Source organism: Plecotus auritus (genome assembly GCF_963455305.1).
Source record: "Plecotus auritus genome assembly, chromosome: 2".
Lineage (NCBI taxonomy): Eukaryota > Metazoa > Chordata > Mammalia > Chiroptera > Vespertilionidae > Plecotus > Plecotus auritus.
This window is the reverse complement of record NC_137771.1, coordinates 47,161,827-47,180,655: the sequence shown is the minus strand read 5'-3', so window position 1 is coordinate 47,180,655 and position 18,829 is coordinate 47,161,827. Positions and strand designations below refer to the sequence as shown.

At 44.8% G+C, this 18,829-nt stretch overlaps 1 protein-coding gene across 1 annotated transcript in view; it reads right to left on the bottom strand.

The window, feature by feature from the left end:
- The window catches only part of CACHD1 (cache domain containing 1), a 244,434-nt gene extending 229,732 nt beyond the window's left edge, over positions 1-14,702 (bottom strand). Inside the window, exon 1 of the mRNA XM_080656375.1 lies at positions 13,853-14,702. Coding sequence (XP_080512501.1) covers positions 13,853-14,098 — 246 coding nt within the window. The 5' untranslated portion in view covers positions 14,099-14,702. The remainder of the gene's footprint in view (positions 1-13,852) is intronic.
- Positions 14,703-18,829: the final 4,127 nt, after the last annotated feature.

Genomic DNA, 18,829 nt, shown 5'->3' with positions numbered 1-18,829 from the left:
CCCACTGTATGGGAGAACATATTTGCAAATGGTATCACTGATAAAGGTTTAATTTCCAACATCTACAGGCAGCTTATACAACTTAATAAAAGGAAGATAAATGATCCAATAAAAAAATGGGCAACGGACCTAAATAGAAGCTTTTCGAAAGAAGACAGAAGGAAGGCCAAGAGACACATGAAAACATGCTCAAAGTCACTAATTATCCGAGAGATGCAAATCAAAACAACAATGCGATACCATCTCACACCTGTCAGAATGGCTATCATCAACAAATCAACAAACGACAAGTGTTGGCGAGGATGCGGAGAAAAAGGAACCCTCGTGCACTGCTGGTGGGAATGCAGACTGGTGCAGCCACTGTGGAGAACAGTATGGAGTTTCCTCAAAAAACTGAAAATGGAACTCCCATTTGACCCAGTAATCCCACTCCTAGGAATATATCCTAAGAAACCAGAAACACCAATCAGAAAGGATATATGCACCCCTATGTTCATAGCAGCACAATTTACAATAGCTAAGATTTGGAAACAGCCTAAATGCCCATCAGCAGATGACTGGATCAGAAAACTATGGTACATCTACACAATGGAATACTATGCTGCCGTAAAAAAGAAGGAATTACTACCATTTGTAGGCACTTGGATGGAATTAGAGAACATTATGCTAAGTGAAATAAGCCAGTCAATGAAAGAAAAATACCACATGATCCCACTCATTTGGGGATAATGAAAAACATTATAAACTGATGAACAAAAAGATAGTTACAGAGGCAGTAAAGCATCGAACAGACTGTCAAATTACAGTGGTAAGGTTAGGGAGAGGTGGGGGAAATAAGAGATCAACTGAAGGACTTATATGCATGTATATAAGAGTAACCAACGGATGCAAAACATTGGGGGGTGAGGGCATATATGGGAGTGGGGTGGGGGTCGGGGGCAATGATAAGATATGTACACATGTAATACCTTAATAAAAATTTGAAAAAAAAAAAAAAAAAATAAAAAAAAAAAAAAAAAAAAAAAAATGTTACAAAACTGAATTGTGGTGATCATTGTACAAATCTACAATCTTAATAAAATCAATAAATTGTTTTAAAAAATTAACAGTAAGAAAAGAAACCAATTTTAAAATGGGCAAAGGTGTTGGCATTTCACCAAAAAAACAGATCTATAGATTAATGGCAAACAGGCACCTGAAAAAACGCTCGGCACCATTATTCATTAGCACATGTTTATTAAAACCGCAATGAGATACCACTTCATACATTGTACACTGGGTGACATTAAAATGACTGACCCAATCAAGTCCTGGCGAGGATATGAAGCACCAGGACTCATTGCTGGAGGGAATACAAAATGATATAAGCCCCTTTGGAAAACAGACTGGCAGTTTCTTACAAAGTTTAACATACTCTTACCATATGACATAGTAATCCCAGCCCGAGATGGGAAAACATATGTTCCAACAAAAACTTGTACATGAATAAACATATAGGAATGTTTATAGATTTATAACCTCAAAAAATTCCAAATGTTTTTCAACTGGTGAATGGATAAACAAACTGTGGTACACCCACACCATGGAATTCTACTCAGCAACAGAAAGAAATGAACTGTTGATATACATACACAATATAGCTGAATCTCAAATGCACGATGCTAAATTTAAAAAAGCCAGACTCAAAATGCATACCACAATGCATCCATTTATATAACAATCTGGTAAAGGTAAAATTACAGAGACGGAGTTCCTGGTGAGGGGGTCGGAGGACTGACTAAAAGAAAATTTGGGGGCCTGATGAAACTGTTATGTACCTTGATTGTGATAGTTACATGACTGCGTATTCACTAAAACTCACTGAACTCTACACCAAAGAGTCCATTTCCAAACTCATTAGGATGGTTATTATATATATATATATATATAAAAAAGCAAATGTTGGCAAGAATGTGAAATTATTCTTGCCCATTGCTGATGAGAATACTGTATAAAATGGTATAACCACTTTGAAAAACAGTATGACCGTCCCTCAAAAAATTACACATAGAATGATCACATGATATAGCAATTCCACTTCTGGGTATGGACCCAAAAGAACTGAATGCAGGGACTCAAATATTTGTACTACCCATGTTTATAGTAGCATTATTTACAGTAGCCAAAGGATGGAAGCAACCCAAGTGTCCATCAATGGATAAATGGACAAGCAAACTATGGTATATATACATACAATGGAATATTATAACCTAATTTTAAGCAAAGAAGTAACAGAGCTGACATTTTTAAAAACTCTCCCTGGTACTCTAATAGTCCTTGTTTCCTTTATAACACTACTCAAAATCTGTAATTTATATTTATATGATTATTTCTTTAATGTCGATTTCCTCTAGTAGGTGGTATACTCCATCAGTGGGGACCATGTCTCTCTTTTTTTTTAACCTCTAACTCAAATCCAAGATAGTACTTGGCATATAGTATGTGCTCGATAAATATTTGTTAAGCAAATTAACCAATGAATTTAACCTCTAGGGCAAAGTAGCTCTAAGCACATAATTTGCAAGTATACACACATTTTTGCATTTGTTATATTCGTAAATGTCCTCAATATACGTTCCCCCCACTTTCTCTAACATGAAGAAATTAAACATAAGAAGCACCTAATATGTGGAGTCCTAATGTGTTTGATACACTGCTAGACACTTTCAATCATCAGAAACATTTAAATCTTTAGTAGCAAGTAATGGCTCAAGACAATTCACTCTTAAGACTAAAGTAATGAAATTAACACTTGAAACATAGTAAACGTTTGCTATGATAACTATTAGAAAGTTACAAAGTCTACTGTTAAAAGATGGGCACACAATTTCTGTAGTCCAGACATTTTTGAGCCTTCACCATATGCCAGAGACAGTGCTCACCGTACCAGGACTACAGATGAATACATCTGGGCTCTTTCTGGCAGGAGCTCATGCCCTAATAACTCTCATTTGTACAAAGCTTTACTGTTTACAACTCTTGCCCACATTTATTATCCAGGCCTCCTTGCTGGTCACCCTGAATTTATGCTATCTCTAGGGATCTGGACCCATAACAAATGAAATTGGTTTACAGTCCGCACAATCTTTTCCCTTCCAAGACTACCACAGGGCAAATATCCCTGTTTCACAGAGGATTCAATCAACCCTGGATCCCACAATCAGGATTGTCAAACACCTCCATTCTCCCAGCTTTCTCCAAATCTGCCCAGGGCAGCAACGACCCAGTGCCAGTTTCCCAGGGAGAGAGCCGCAGCAGCAGCAAAAAGCCAAAACCTGGCTCTCCTGCCTCGGCCAAGGGCAGCTCGCACTCAGAGGACACTACCCAGGACACACTCGGCACCCACACTTCAGCACCTCCTGTCTCTGGGCGGCCAGCAGAGACACTGGCCTTGGAGAAAGCCAATCAGTAAACATGGATGGAATTAGGACAAATGAGTCCAATATCCCGGCAGGGGCCAAAAATGTTCCATGAGGTTTCATCTGAGTTAGCAAATGATTGAGGATAGACAAAAAACCCTACAGGTCTTTCTACATCTCTCCTTTCCCAGAGATAAATGTGATGACCACAGTAAAACTTATATGAATATTTACAGAACACACATAGTCCACCAAGAAGGCCATAAAAGTATCCTTAAACCATTTATAAATATTGTAACACATATCAGGGAGGTGATATATTTCAAAATTTCTTCTTCCAATATCTTTTTGTGGTTATACACAGCACAGTCATTCTCAAGGTTATATGGCTTCTCTGTGATTTCCTTTCCATATAGAAACCCCTCTTTATTTTCAAGTGACATGGAAATATGAAGACTATTTTAAACCGGTTATTATTTTATACACGGCGTCAGAGCAGACTGATGGATCTGTACTTCAGTGTATTTATGGATCATTAATTTCTAGCCCTTCCTCCTTTGAATTAAATTAAAAAAAAAAAAGTTGGCCATCATATACTAGTCTAGGTTTGTCTTGTTTCCTTAACATACGCCTTATCAGCTCTGCCACAGCCGAAGTGATTCCAAATTGCTTCATGACACACTTGGATTTTTCTCCCTAATAATTCCTGCTTCCTGCCCATGACTGGCAGGCTTCTTCCACGCGGCAGTAATGTGGGACAGCTAATTATCTACCAATCCACCTTGCTATTCCGCACTTGGCAACTTTTATCTGCACAGGACAGCTGCACTCACCCCGTTTGAAGTAAAATGTCAGTCTCTGCTAATGCAACAAGACTTACATCACTAATGATGGCTCCGCACTTTGAAGGAACAACTCAAAGCCTAATTAAAAATTCAGATTCATTCTCTGGCTCACCGATTTTCACTGCCCTTCCACCAGGGCCTCGGAGTAGCTTTTAAAATACTCCATGCAAAAATAACATTTAAGAAAATATCCAAGGAAATCCAGAAAAAAAAGTGCTGCAGTCTTGGTCTTTGACAGAGTCTGTAAAATAACTGTTATGGTTGGAACAGAACCATACGTTATCACATATAACAGATAAGAATTTACTCTACTGGCTTCTACCCTACAATTACAATAAAGCACAGTATATCCAGGGAAACTATGGACCCAGCTACCTTTCAGTTGATCCACTCTGGTATTTAGGTGTTGGAGCTTTTCTAACTGTAATTAACTCAGAAGTTGTTTCACCACCTAAATCTGTACTAGAGGAAACTTCTTTTGAACTCAGAACAAAGAGGACAAAGTAAGCGTCATTCCCATGACATGATGACATTTTGTTTCATTATGGAGTCAAATAAACAACCCTTAACACTATTGCAATTTTTGAAGGAGAAGGGGGAGGAGGAAAAGGAAGTGGAGGAGGAGGAGAAGGAAGAAAAAGAACAAACTTACTTCTTACTCCTGGTGACTATGAAGAGAGATGCAGGTCCTGAAATTCAATTCCAAAATAGACTAAGTTTTTGTTTATTTTTTTATTCTTTACCTTTTTAATAAAAAATTTAATTTTGGTGGTACAGGTTCACAATTATAAATAGCTATTGACCATTTACATTTGCTCTTTTAAAAAATATGTAAAAACACTGCAATAAGTCTCCGATTTTTTGTGTTTCTACAGTGGCTCACTGACTTCTAGGTATTTAAATAACAACTTAACTTTGAAAAAAACAAACCCAGTCAGCTGACAAATTAGACTATCAGCTTTAAGTTCTCAGCCGTAAAATAACTAAGCCAAACTTTTTTTTTTTTTTTCCAAGAGAGGAATGCAAGGTTGCTTCCATTTTAAGGGAATCTTGTCTTGGAAAAATAGAGCTCCCGAAAGATAGTATAGTATTGTTTTTGTTTTGTTAAATATGTTTTTATTGATTTCAAAGAGGAAGGGAGAGGAAGAGAGATAGAAACATCAATGGTGAGAGAGAATCATTCATCAGCTGCCTCCTGCACGCCCCCTAATAGGGATCGAGCCTGCAACCCAGGCATGTGCCCTCATTCAGTGCCCAGTGATCTCCTGGTTCATAGTTCGATGCTCAACCACTGACCACACCAGCCAGGCAGAATAGCACAGTATTGTGAAAGGGCTCAAGAAGCAAGAGTCCTAAAACTAACACTTGAGTTCTAAGTCTACCACTTACTACTGGTGTGATCTCAGAGAGCCACTTTCCCACAGGGCCTGTTTCTCATCTGTAAATGAGGGAGGTAGATTTGACTTTCTTTCTAGTCCTTCCCGGTTCCCATGCCACCCAGTGAGACAAGGCCTGGGAGGTCAAAGAGACAAGGCATGCCAAGGACAGGCCTGCTGAGCCTGGATTCGTACAGCCCGTCAGGGAGACCACAAGACCACAGTGGGAAGCAGACCAGCCAGTCTGCGAACCAGAGCAGGAAGACCACAAAGGCCCTCCTTGAACTGAACTTAGGGAGGCAGAGCCTCGATATGGTGCAGGCTCTGCCCGCTGGTGGCTGAATCCTAAATCGCTTCATCTGAGATATAGGGACCAGGCTTCCTCCAGATTTCCAGGTCCTCTCTCCCAGAGCACATCTCCAAATATAAGAAACTCAGCAGCTAGTTCCCAACTCAAACACCGGTGAGCTACTGCCAGCCATGGGCATGCAAAGAACGAGAAATATTGTTTGAGCCCTAATCTCCATGAGGCAGTAGTTTCCTTTCTTATTCAAGTCAATATAAATGGGGTGTTCTGTTACCTGCCATGTAAGTCACAACTGACAGGTAAGCCCCAAGGATCTCAGGATGTGTGACTTCTGTCTACTTCTCTGCCCTGTTCGCACCCATCCTTCCCTGTAGCTCTTTAACCTCCAAACCTTAACGCCACCTTTCCTTTCCTGGAAGGTGCCATTACCAAGGAGACTTCTGGGAACTCCATTCTTTGACTAACCAACTCCTATTCATTCCCTTTATCAGGAGGACTCCCAGAATCCCTCCCCATTCCACCAAAAGGTTAACATACTTCCTCTAAGCATCCTCCTCTCTCATAGCCTTCGTTGTGTCAGAAATGAACCTGGCACCAAGTAAACATCCAACAACTATTTCAAGTAATTATGATGACGGGCAGCTCACCTCCCGAAGCAATCCAATTGAGAACTCTTCTATCAGAATGTCTTCCTTTCTATCACACAGAAACTTGCTTCCCCATAACCTTTACACACCAGCACCGATGTCACCTCCTGGGACCCAGTGAATCATTCTAATCCAGTCACTGTAAACCGGTGGCCTCTGGCCTGCAGACATGTTGGGTCTGGCTCACACACTGTTTATTGTTTGTTTGCTTTTTAAAATCTGAATTAGTAGCCAATATTTTCAGAATCAAGAGATTCTGTCTAAAAACCAGATATCCAGCTTCTCGTGAAAAAAACAAACAAAAAACACACACACAGAGTCATGTGGCAACAGTGGACCCACAATGCCAATGGTAGTAATTGCAGGAGCTGTTCAGCACCTGCTTCTCTGGCACGTGCCCTCCAGTGTACAACAGCAAACACCAGTCTTTACTGGCCTGTACCTGGCCCACATCACTCATTTGTCCAACTGACCCCGTGTAGATGTTGGATTCAGTGACTCTGACTGTCATCTAGATCCCATATTTTAGAATTTCTTTCTACACTGGCTTGACCTATACAAATTGGCTTAGCCTCCCTGATAAGGCGTGAGCTCTCAGAGGCGAGGTGGATGTCCTATACGTCTCCTGCCCTCTTCCAGCCCCCAATTCTGCAAAATGAGGGGCTCAGTGAATATGTGGTAACAGGATACTTATTAGACAAATATGTATCTAGCCCAGCTTTTCCTTGTCAACCCTCCCCTCTCTCCCACCTACAGCTCACCCTGCCTAGTCCCTTTTTCTCTCCTTCCTCCTCGGGAGGGGGAGCGAACAGGAGTAAGAAACCATGGTTCACACTGCATGGCACTAAGAAAACATGGAACCTCGCAGCCTTGTGGGGAAGCCCAGCCTGAAAACGAGGGCCAGATGGCATGTGTAAGGGAGAAAAAAAAGGATCCCAGAGGAGGTCCCCGAAAGAAGATTGGGCATTACATCTGGAAGGCTGAAGAGATTGCCGGGCAAAAATACTAGCTGTCTATAAAGGGCTAGACATATCATCACAAAAAAAAAATCTGTAACGATACACCCTCCAAAATATTTGTATTTATTTGTGGACTGAAAATTCTTCATGCTAGCGTACCAATATTATGTATATTATAAAACATTTAGAAATATATAAATTAAAGAAGGACACAATAAAAGATTTTATGGATGAAATGATGTGCTGTCTGGAATTTACTTCAAAATAATCACGGGGGAGGGAAAGACTGGGTGGAGGCAGAGATGAAACCAACCTGACCACAAGTTAATAACTGTTGAAGCTGGAGAAGGTACAGGGGAATTTTAATGCTGTTCTCTTTACTTGGGTATATTGTTTTTCAAATCTTTGACATAAAAAACTTTAAAAGTAAATAAATAACTATGAATAACAGGCCTAATATTTTCTTCACAAACCCCAAGGGGTAGTTCTGCACCACATCCCTGAGGTCTGTGCGCCACACTTTGCAAACCCCTGGGACAGAGGATTGACCACACTGAAATATGCAGGTGCCAATGACTAGATTTCAGTTTCATCCAGGCCTGGGGGCGACATGTTGGTCGCCTTCCAGGTTCTGTACCCTGGCACTACAGACTGTCCCACATGAATGTCTGTTTACTGACGGTTCCTATGTTAGATCTTGTGCTAGACACTTTATAAATATATTTCTCTCCATTAACCAAGTGAAGCATGAAGACACTGCTAAAGTTCAGGGCACTTTAGTAACATGCTGGAAAGTACGGAGTTAAAAATGAACTGACTCAAAACTGTTGTCCCTGAATGTCAACTGTAATTGAAAAGTAAGAATTTACTTTTAAACTGTTGCCCCTTCAATATTTTGGATTTCAACACGTTTTTACACCGGGTCCAAACAGATGCAAAGTAAACCCCACTGCACATAATCCCCAAAATTCCAGAGTTCTGCAAGGTTCCTGTCTGCTCATCCACTTAAGCTCAAGGAAGGAACTCCTCAAGCAGCAACCAGAAATAGCACCAAGTTATAAAGTGTGAAGCCATCTCCTTCCCCTCCCCCACACCCCTCCAGACTCAAGCATGATTGGCATGAAAAGCATAAGCACAGGCGAGGATGCCAGCTGTAAGACAGGTATTAGTGGAGAGGAAGGGAAGGAAGTCCTAAGCACAACTGGGATACTCCATCAGAAGTCATTCAACATGCTTTTTCTTGGGCTCATGCTGACCAAGTTCAAATCAGTCATCCATCAATTGTCAACTTCCTTCTACTCCAAATATTCAATTTCAGAAGAGAGCAAGTCAGCAGGTTTTTCACTAAGCTTTATACTGTGCACAAGGCATAGATAGAATCAAACCATATTATTTGCAAATACAGGTGATTTCTCACCTCTAAAACATTCTATATAGCCTAAGCAGACATTCAAAGCATCCAAAACATGACGTTCCTGGTATAATGGACATTATTTTAGGAAAAATACAAACCTTACCTAAACATCACTGTGTATCAGCATGCAGTTACAGGAAAGGCACCAAGATGTTTATGTCCAGTAACCACAGAAGCTCCAGGGGTGATGGCCAAAGAAACAAGACATGAGGTCACATGAAGACACACAGAGTCACAGCCACCCCCTATTCAGGCATTTAAAGATATGCCAACTACCTTGTCCAGTGCCATCAAAGGGAATTAGAAGTGTCTGATGAACTACTGATTTGGATACCCTTCATGTTTGAAGCTGCTGCTGAGTTCAGGATTGGCCTGTGTATGCAGACAGTTCACTGAAAGACCGAGAGAGGACTAGCCACCTTCTATGACCTCACCATATGGACTTGGGCAGCCCTCTTCTGTATTCCCATAATGCCCTGTTCCTCTCTCCACCATGGCACTAACCCACTGCATTCTAAAACCTCTCTGCCTCTCACTAACCTCCGATATCATAACACCTGCTTTTGTATGTCTCCATCATCAGTTGAAAGCTAAGGGCACGGATCAGGCCTTATTCACCTTACTTGCCCAGCTTAGTCTAACCCAAGGCCCCTCATAGAGCAGAAGCCCCCTCCTTCAAAGTTTGCTGAACATTGGTTGCAAAAATGAACGATGCACTTATGCAATGCTGTCCAATTGCATACAAAGGAGGCCGCCCTTTCACTTTCAGCTGCAGCCACTATTTACAGTGCTCTATATTTTCAGCGAACACCACACCCCAGCTGAGCCCTTCAGTTTCTGAAATCACATCTGTCCCGGCTGCTGCTCTTTCTGCAATTGGAGTGAAAGCTCTAGTTTGTGCTTCTGGTATTTCTTCTGCCTCTACTGGAAGGACCTCCCACCACCCCCCTTCCAGGCCACATACAGCAGCTGTCTGACCAACCTGCTGGTGTGCCTGCCAAGTTCACAGTGACTATGCCCAGCCCAGCAGAGCTGTGTTAGAGCTAACATCAAGGCGGGCACACTGGCTGTGTGCCAGGCCCTCGCTGTTAGGAAGCCTGTATTGTCATATAATGTTAAATGGGCCTTATAAGTGCCTGGTGAAATGGCTCCCAGAAGCCAGACATGCCTTCTAACAAGCAAGCATTGTTGCTTAACTGTTTTACCTGTGCATGCTATCTTACCTCCTCCTCCAGATTATAAATGTAAGGGGCTGTGCCGGAATACCTCCTTGTAAATCTGCTTAACACCAGCATAGTGCTCTGTGCACAGTAAGCTTTCAATGAATAGTTCTCCATTTAAGAACAACCACACCCATCAACATTTCCCAGCCCCAGCCTCCCATGAACAGGTGCCTTCACATGCACTCTTCCCACAGAGCAAATCTCTGGGAAGAAACACCATTCCCAAATTTGCAGATGAAGATCATCCCACTTGCAAGGGGCGACACTGGAACCCAATGTAGAGTTCTTTCCCCTCCACGATGCTGCTTGATAAAAACGTGTTGCATGAGTGAAGAAGCAGAAGCGCAAGTCTCCCTGGACACAGTCACTCTCTGCTCCCCAGATCACAACGGAGATGGTTTCACTCAACCAGACCCCTGAGGAAACGATGATTAGGTTTTTTGACTTTTACCCATGATGTATGATGCCTGCTGCCAGGGGGTCAGTATTCAGTGACAGCTTTCCCAGGACACTGGCACAATTAGCTGGTGCCAATCATTTCAAGACTTTAAAAATTTTTTCTCCATTACTAAAAAGGAACAACAACAACAAAAACAAGAGCAGGCAGCCTCCAGGAAAGAAACCTTTCCAAGAAAATCTTTAAGATGGACCGCTTTTCAAACTGTCTTCTCTATCAGCAAGCATAAGAACTTGTCATGGGAAACTACAGCGCTGAAAGAAGGCCTGGTTTTTGTTTTTGTAAAATTACCCCTTGCAACCTCCTGTGAGCAGTGTATGTGCTGCCATTCGAAATGTGCAGTAGGCCTCGCTTCAGGACTTACTTTGCCATTTCTCAAAACTAAAAAAAAAAAAAAAAAAAAGGTCTTTGGAGAATTTCGGCCTCAACAGGAGCAATTTAAAAGTCTGAACGAAGGCTTTTTACATATATACTGACTTTGACGTTTCTCATCAAATAAGATGCTGTCCAGAAAGGTCTGCACTGAGCTGGAAATGCCAAGGTCAAATGAAAGGAGTCAATGCCTTCATCAAGGGAGGGCATTTTTTTTTTTTCTGTAAAGAGACACAAGCTTTCCCCAGCCTCCTCACATGGAAGTCTGCCCAGCTCACCTTAATGTCCACATGTGGCTTCCTACCTTAGAACAACAGATTAGGTTTGCAGCTATAAAATTCAGCATTCCACAGGGAGGACTATATAATCTGCACTTTAGGTCACTAACCCCACAAAATGTCAGTCCCACTGAACAAATTCCAGAGGATTACAGAGGGAAATGTGAGGATCACAATCTTTGTTCTATGGGTCAAAAACCTAACCTGCCTTAGATTTTATTTTACAAGTACCCCCTCACCCCCCAAAAAGCTGGCAGGCTTACAAAATTAAAAAGAGACTCTTCCCAATTTTCCCAGATGGAGGCAAGTGGCAGATCAATGTACAGCTCAAGAAGAGGAATTTAAATATTAAATACAGTATGTGCTTCTCCTTTCAAAAAAGGAGAGAAGCCACTTCACATTTTGCCAGACAAAACCCTGTCCCCAGGAGGCCAGTTTCCACAATGAGGTTGCAAAGGTGTTAGAAAGAGGCCAGTTGGGAGGAGATAAAGGGCCATTTGGGCACAAACCCCCCACTGATTAGGGCTTTTTTCTAAAGTGTCTCCTTTTCAACAGAGCAAGCCTTTTAAAACTACATTTGCTTTGGATCCCTACCTAAATGACAATGTGTTAGGATCCGATTTCACCTTTTGTCAAGGATCGGGTGAGAAACAGTAAAACTGCTGTCAGCATCTTAGAGAAAGCAAGCCCTTAGCTTATATGGAGAAGGGGGTAAAAAAACCCCACAAACCTAGGGTTCCCTTGTCCAGCCCCAGTTACGGGCTGAAGGTGACAAATGCCTACTAATCTTACAAGCACAGTCCAACACAGCAACACATGAAGTGTCCTTTATTAAAAGAGGTGCCTCCATGCAAAAAATGCAATTGCTTGTGCTCTAAATTGAAACATTCACCAGTGTTCTTCCTAACATTTTAGTTCTATTTCCTCTAACAGCCGCTTCACTCCTAAGAACTCTGTCAACAATCATCACAGATCAGAAAATGTCTATGGAAGAAAATTATAACTAGATCTGAACCTGAAAGTTCTGCATAGAAAAGGGCAGTTAAGTGGGGTAACTTAAAAGCTTGTCTATTACTATGCAAATGAAGAACCAGACTCTATTGCACTTCAGGGCTGCTGTCTGCAAAGATATACTGTACAGAATTCTCCTTCAAGCAAACCAACCACTCTTCAACCTCACCTAACTGTTAGAAAATAATAATAGTAATTCTAATTGTCGTTCACTTTAGTGTAAAAGGTCTGCAGAACTTGCTTTGGGAAAACTGCATCATCCTGGGAGGAGGCTGGGGAGGTCGCAGGGAAGAGGGTTAAAAAAAAAAAAAAGGCGTCAGAAACCTGAATCCTACCAAAGCGACACAAAACCCCGCCTAAGTGACTCAAAACACCTCTCCCTCCTGGTGGGAGGTGGACTGGTGGTCACAGTAAAATCGAATTCTGAAGCCTATTCCAAGAACACATTCCTGGAAACTTCGTTCTTTCGAAGACCACGTTCATCACCATTGTTGTTGTTAGAAGGCATAGAGGTTGTTTTCCTGAAGAACATTATAGCAAAGGTTTCAGACTCCTAATGTCATCTCAACCTCGCCTAATCTAGGGGGCCTTACCAGTCAAGTCGTAGGTTAAAATAACGGCGGGACAGAATCTCCAGGTGGTTGCTGTGCAGCAATGTTTACTACTGCTGTGTTGTTGGTTATTAGGATTCCTTATTAGACCCGCTCATTCTTTTGGAAGCCCCCTTCCCCGCCCGGGGAGGAACAGCACGGTAAACAAACTGGAAAAATAGGAACCTCATTCACTGTGTTCCCACCCCCCACCCCCAAAAGGCAGGTACAAAACAAAACAAAAATCGTACAGCGGACAGCACGCAAGGGACAATAGCAATAACAACAAAAGTCTCCCCCGCCAGGACAAGAGTCGGGAATCCGCCAGGAATCTACCAAGCCAACCCCTCCCCCAGTGCACCCAGGCAGGGACGGGGAGCTCGGAGTCCGCTCAGAGCCTCTCTCCGCAGGGACCCAGGTGGGCTGGGAGCAGCTGCGGGTGCCTCCCCTACTGGTGCCTTCCCTCCCGGCGCCCATGAATACGCGCGCGGTAGGGGTGGACACGAGGAGGTGGTCAGGGGTAGGCTGGGGGCCTCGGAAAATCATCCGAGCCAGGCGGGGCCGTCTGCCCCGGGATGGGTACACAAAGAGGGAAGGGAAGTTTGCAGGGGCGACGGGGTAAAAACCAGACGGAGGAGGAGAATCGTGCACATCAGGGAAGGAGGTGCAAGGGAATCGGAGAATCCTTGCAGAGATAAAAGAGCTGGGTGGGAGGGAAAGTGGGTCCCGTGCAAAGGGCAAGGGCTTCTGGAGAGGAAAAAGGGAAGAGTACCTGAGTGCAAGGAAGAGTGGGTGTGCATATGGGCGTGGGGGGACCCTGTGCAGAGAACAGAGGTATCCGGTGGAAGGGGGAGGGGGGCTGTGCGTGCCAGAGAGATTGGTGCACGGTCAAGGGGACCTGCACTAGGGAAGGGGCTCTGCGCAGGAGAGGCAGAATGCCTGGCAAGGTTGGGGGCGTAATGGGGGGCCCCTTACCTGCATGGTGACGACCCCCAGCTCCTCTGCCGCTAGCCTCCGCATCTGGCTCGCCAGCACTTGCGCCTCGTCCAGGATGGAGAAGTCGGCGTGGGCCACCGCGCCCAGCAGCCAGCACGCGACCACGCAGAACAGCCAGAGGGACGGCTGCAGCGCTCCCGCCCCGGCCCGGCTGGGCAAGCCCCGGCAGCCGCGGGCCAGGGCGGCCGCCCCCGCCGGCTCCTCTTCCTCCGGCTCGCGGGCCATGCTGCCTCCCCCCACTCCCCGCCAACGGGCTCCGGGCACCGGGAAGCGGGGAGAGAGCCACGGAGGTGCGCCCAGGGCCCGCTCGGCGCACCCCGCAAAACTTTCTTCCCCTGGTCCAGACGCCTCTGCGCGCGCCGCGGCGGCTTCCAAACTTAGGGGGCGCCCGGCTTCAGCGCGGGAGCGCGGGCGGCCACCATCAGCAGCTCCAGCGGCGGGCGGGAGAGGAAGCGGCCCCCAAGCGGTCCCCGGGACACCAGCGCGGCCCCGCGACGCTGTGGCGTCGGGAGGAACGGCGGCGCCTGACCCCAGGGGCGCGGGCCGTGCAGCTGCGGGTCTGACAGTCGGGGCGCAAGCCGGGAGCCGCCGAGCTTTCGCTTCCCGGAGTCCGGGCGCAGGGAGGCGGCAGCGGCGAGGGCGGCCGGCAGCACCCAGCGGAGGCGGAGCGGCAATCGGGCTGCTGGGCCAGGGCAGCCACCGAGCGAGAAGGGAGAGGGGGAGGTTTGAAAAAAAAAAAAAAGAAAGAAAGAAAAAGAACAGAAAGAAAGAAAGCGGTGGGGAAAAGGGAGGTGTCTGGTGCCACCACGCTGCGCTCCGGCTCCGCGCACTTCCCGGCTCCGCCGCCACCGAGACTGCGGTGATTTATGGAAGGAGCAAGAGAGGCGGGGAAATTCCCCCAGTCGCCCCTCCTCTCTTTCCCTCACTCCCGCCCCAGAACTGGCCCCCGGAGACGCCAGAGGCAGGAGAAAAGGCTGTCTTCCCGGGTACCAGCCCTGCCAGGGCTGGGTCACTTGTACCCTCCGGTTGCCGGGCACTGCGACCCACCCTAGCTCTCCCCGCCTCTGCCAACGCGAGGGACTCCAGGATCCCACCCGTTCAAGGTTCCCCCCATCCCAAAATCCCTTTAAGTTCCAGGACGCTGGCTTTCTGCCCAGCAGAGCTTTGGGAAGGAGGGGACTGCCGTGTATGCATCCTCTGCTTTTCTTCGATGTTAATAACAATAGCTAGCACTGGTTGCATCAACAGATTTCTTTTTTTTTAATCAGCTACTTTGTGCCCTGCATTGTGCTCTGGGGTTTGTAACATTATCCTTTAATCCCCACCACATCCCTATGAGGTACATATCTTTATCCCAAATTTTTAGGTAACAAAGACAGGCTTACAGAGGTGGGATAAATTGCCAGAAGATCACCCAGGGGGTAAGAGACAGAGCCAGAATTGAAGCACAAGTCTGACTCCGAGACTCTTGCTCTTATATATGACATTGTTCTTTCAGTCTCTCTTTGAAAATGAACCATCTGATCCCATCAAAAGCAAAGACAAAACAAAACAAAAAACGTCAACAAGACTGCTGAACCTGAACCGGAGCTTGCCACACACATCTATTTCTCTGGAGCATGGGAGGCAAGAAAGGTTAACCTTCCTGTTTCCCCCTGACGCCTGGCTGAGCCTCTCTGGGGGTTATTAAAGCTGCCGTCTTCCTTCCAGACTTGTGAGCTTGCTGCTTGTGGGTTCCTACAACACAGAGCCATGCCCAGGAAGATCAGGGCTACCGAGAGCGGTGGTAGCAGGACTAGAACCTGGAGATAGTGCTCTCTTCACTTTACAGCAAAGCCTTCTGTCTTACGTCTTTGACTAGATCGTGCTACAAACACACCTCCTGTAAGCCTTCCCTGGTCCGTTTTACCTGGTTGATTGTGTCTGTCATCTGAATTCCCAAATCAGTGTTGTCTGTGCTATATACTCTGTTTTCATTTTGTGGCACTCTCCACTCTGTGCCCCCTGGAGAGAGGCAAGTCAGACTCTTGCACAAGATCATTTTATATCTGCCATGATTGCTTTACATAACTCACACATATCCGAACTAAGATAAGCCTGTTTGGGGCAGTAACCAATCCGTCACCCCACCATCCACACTTAGTTCAGGACCAAGCCCAAAGTAGGTGCTGTAAACATGATTCTTGAATTAATAATAGGATAAAAAATCTGCCGAAACCGGTTTGGCTCAGTGGAAAGAGCGTCGGCCTGCGGACTGAAGGGTCCCGGGTTCGATTCCGGTCAAGGGCATGTACATCTCCAGGGGGAGGTGTGCAGGAGGCAGCTGATCGATGTTTCTCTCTCATCGATGTTTCTAGCTCTCTATCCCTCTCCCTTCCTCTCTGTAAAATATCAATAAAATATATTTTTTAAAAAAATCTACACGTTGCCTCTGTCCCCAGAGTTGAATTGACATTTGGTAGAGAGAGGATCCTGTAACTTGTTTTTTATTGTCATACCATTGCGCTGATAGTGTATCTATCCGTGAAGCAAAAAAGATTAGCCAGATGGTAAGTGGAAGAGAAACAAAACAAAAATAATAATGGCATTCAGCACTATTAATTTTTTGTATTGGATTCTTCAAGGTCATTGTCGCCAGAGTTGTCACACATTGCTAAGCTATCCTTCTGAAACTCCTTCTTTGGCTTCTCATTTTTTGACAATTTTTTGTATACCGTTAACTATGAGGGGACCCATTCTATGTTCCTTTTGATCACCCTCGGGTTATTTTTGACAACTCTCAGTGCACCCATGCCTTCAATTGTCACCAAGACATCAGACTTTTTGCAAACTTCTAAACAAAGCTCAGTCTCCCCTTGGAGCTGGAATGAACAAGTGAGTCCAACTATTTACTGACTTCTCTACTAGATACACCTGAACCAAAACTCATGCCTGTTTTTTTCCTACTCTCCACCTAAATCTGCATCTGACTGCAAACGGGGTGGATGTCATCCTTTTCCAGTCTGGTGCTTCACTGCCTACACACTCCTGCTATCTCTCATAGCCATCCCCATTCTCCATCTGTATCCCTCCGCCTGGCCTCAGCGCCTCATCACAGCTCACCTGTGGTTGTGACCACTGTCACCTCTCAGGTCTCCAGGCAGTCCATCTCACCCCCAACATTCTATTCTCCACACTGAAACCAAAATCACCTTTCTAAAAGTAAAGTCTGAACCTGTCTCTCACTAACCTAAACATTTCTGATGCCCCGTCTCAGAGAAATAAACTTAAAATAAATAAGGCTCTCTGTGCGCTGGCTTATCTGCCTTTCTGGCCTTATTGAAGCTACTCTGCCCCCAAATCCTCACCAGCCCCCAGAAAACACCTTTGCTGGTGGCCTTGAATGCCCTCCCCTTCTCTTCACCTGGTAAGTTCCTACTGAGCTGGGAGTCACCTCTGGGAAGCCTTCTCTGGCACTGTCCCCCTAGTATTGATTGTAGCTCTTGATTCTTCTCTCTGCAGTAATGTCCCCCAGCAGTTAATAAGCAGTATTGTGATTATTTGAAAGTCTTGTTCTCTCCTCCCTAATCCCTGACCACAGGTAGCCTTAGGGCGCACCTACTGCACTGCAAATACTGTGCTTCAACCCAAGTCTGCCAGAACAGAATCTGGAGGTGGGCTAGGTCCCAGATGTGCATTTTACAGACCCCACCACCCAGATGAGTCTCATGAACCATGTTAGACTGCAAACAAGCTCTCCAGATGGTTACTCATTCATCTGGGAGCTCTAGCGTTTTCGTCAATACCCAATACATTCTCAATACCCAGAAAGGGCTACGTGACATTCATGTTGTCAGTGGGGAAAAGTTTCAGAGAAATAAAGTCATTAGCCCAAAGTAACACAACTTATAGTTGGTGGCGCCAGGGTAGAAACCCAGGTCTCCAAATGGCAAGCTCTGAGCTACGAGTCTGGTGTTAGAAAAAAATGTTTACACACATAGCATATACTGGTACATGACAGGCCAATAAAAGATTGTTGCCTCATAAACTGCCAGCCTTAAAGTCCCAGCCCACGTCAGTGAAATTGCCCCTTCATCAGCCTCTGCTCAGTATTAGTTGATTGTGTCCCAGAGGGGTAGCTTGGACCAGGGTGGGCCTGTGGCATGAAAGTAAGCCAGCCTATAGCACCCAAGGCATGGCAAACAGGTCAGCTGTTGAAGCAAATTTTCATTCTCACAAATTTACTTTAGGAAACACTGAGGGGAAAAGGCAGTTAGAAGTGGTCATTGCAACCAAAGAAGGAGTCAGAGGGGCCATGAGTCTCACAATACATATTGGAGGGAATATATAGCTGTATGAATGCACGTACACACAGAGAGACGTGTATAGAGGACTACACATTCCCTAGTGTATGTTCACGGTTATATGTATAGTCATATGTGTGTGGGTAAGCATATAGCCATTAAGAGCATGGATAATGGAATCAGAAAACCTGGATTCAATCTCAAGGACAAGACTCATTAGCTATATCACCTCTGTAAAGTTTAATGTTTCTTACCCTCAGTTTCTTCATCTGTACAATATAAACAATAATACCCAGAGTTTTTGTGAAAAGTTACATAAAGCACTTACCATAGCATCTGTTATATACATAGAAGCACCCAGTAAATAGTGGGTATGATTCTGCACACAGAGCTTTGAGGGAGCAAACATCACAAATACAGCTAAGAAAGCCGATCAGAGAAAGTGCAGTGCATAGAACATGTGACCTGTGAGAGGTCACCACCAAGACTCAGAGCTAATTTTCCCATTCCAATTCCAGTCCACATGTTCTATTAACAACAGACTCATTTTTCTCTCTTGTCTTGATGTAACTCTCAGGATTAAGTTCAATCATTTGCTCTATACAGAGAGGACACTACAGACTGTGTAACTATTTAAACTATGAAATAATGAAAAGACTGGGTAAATGGGTCA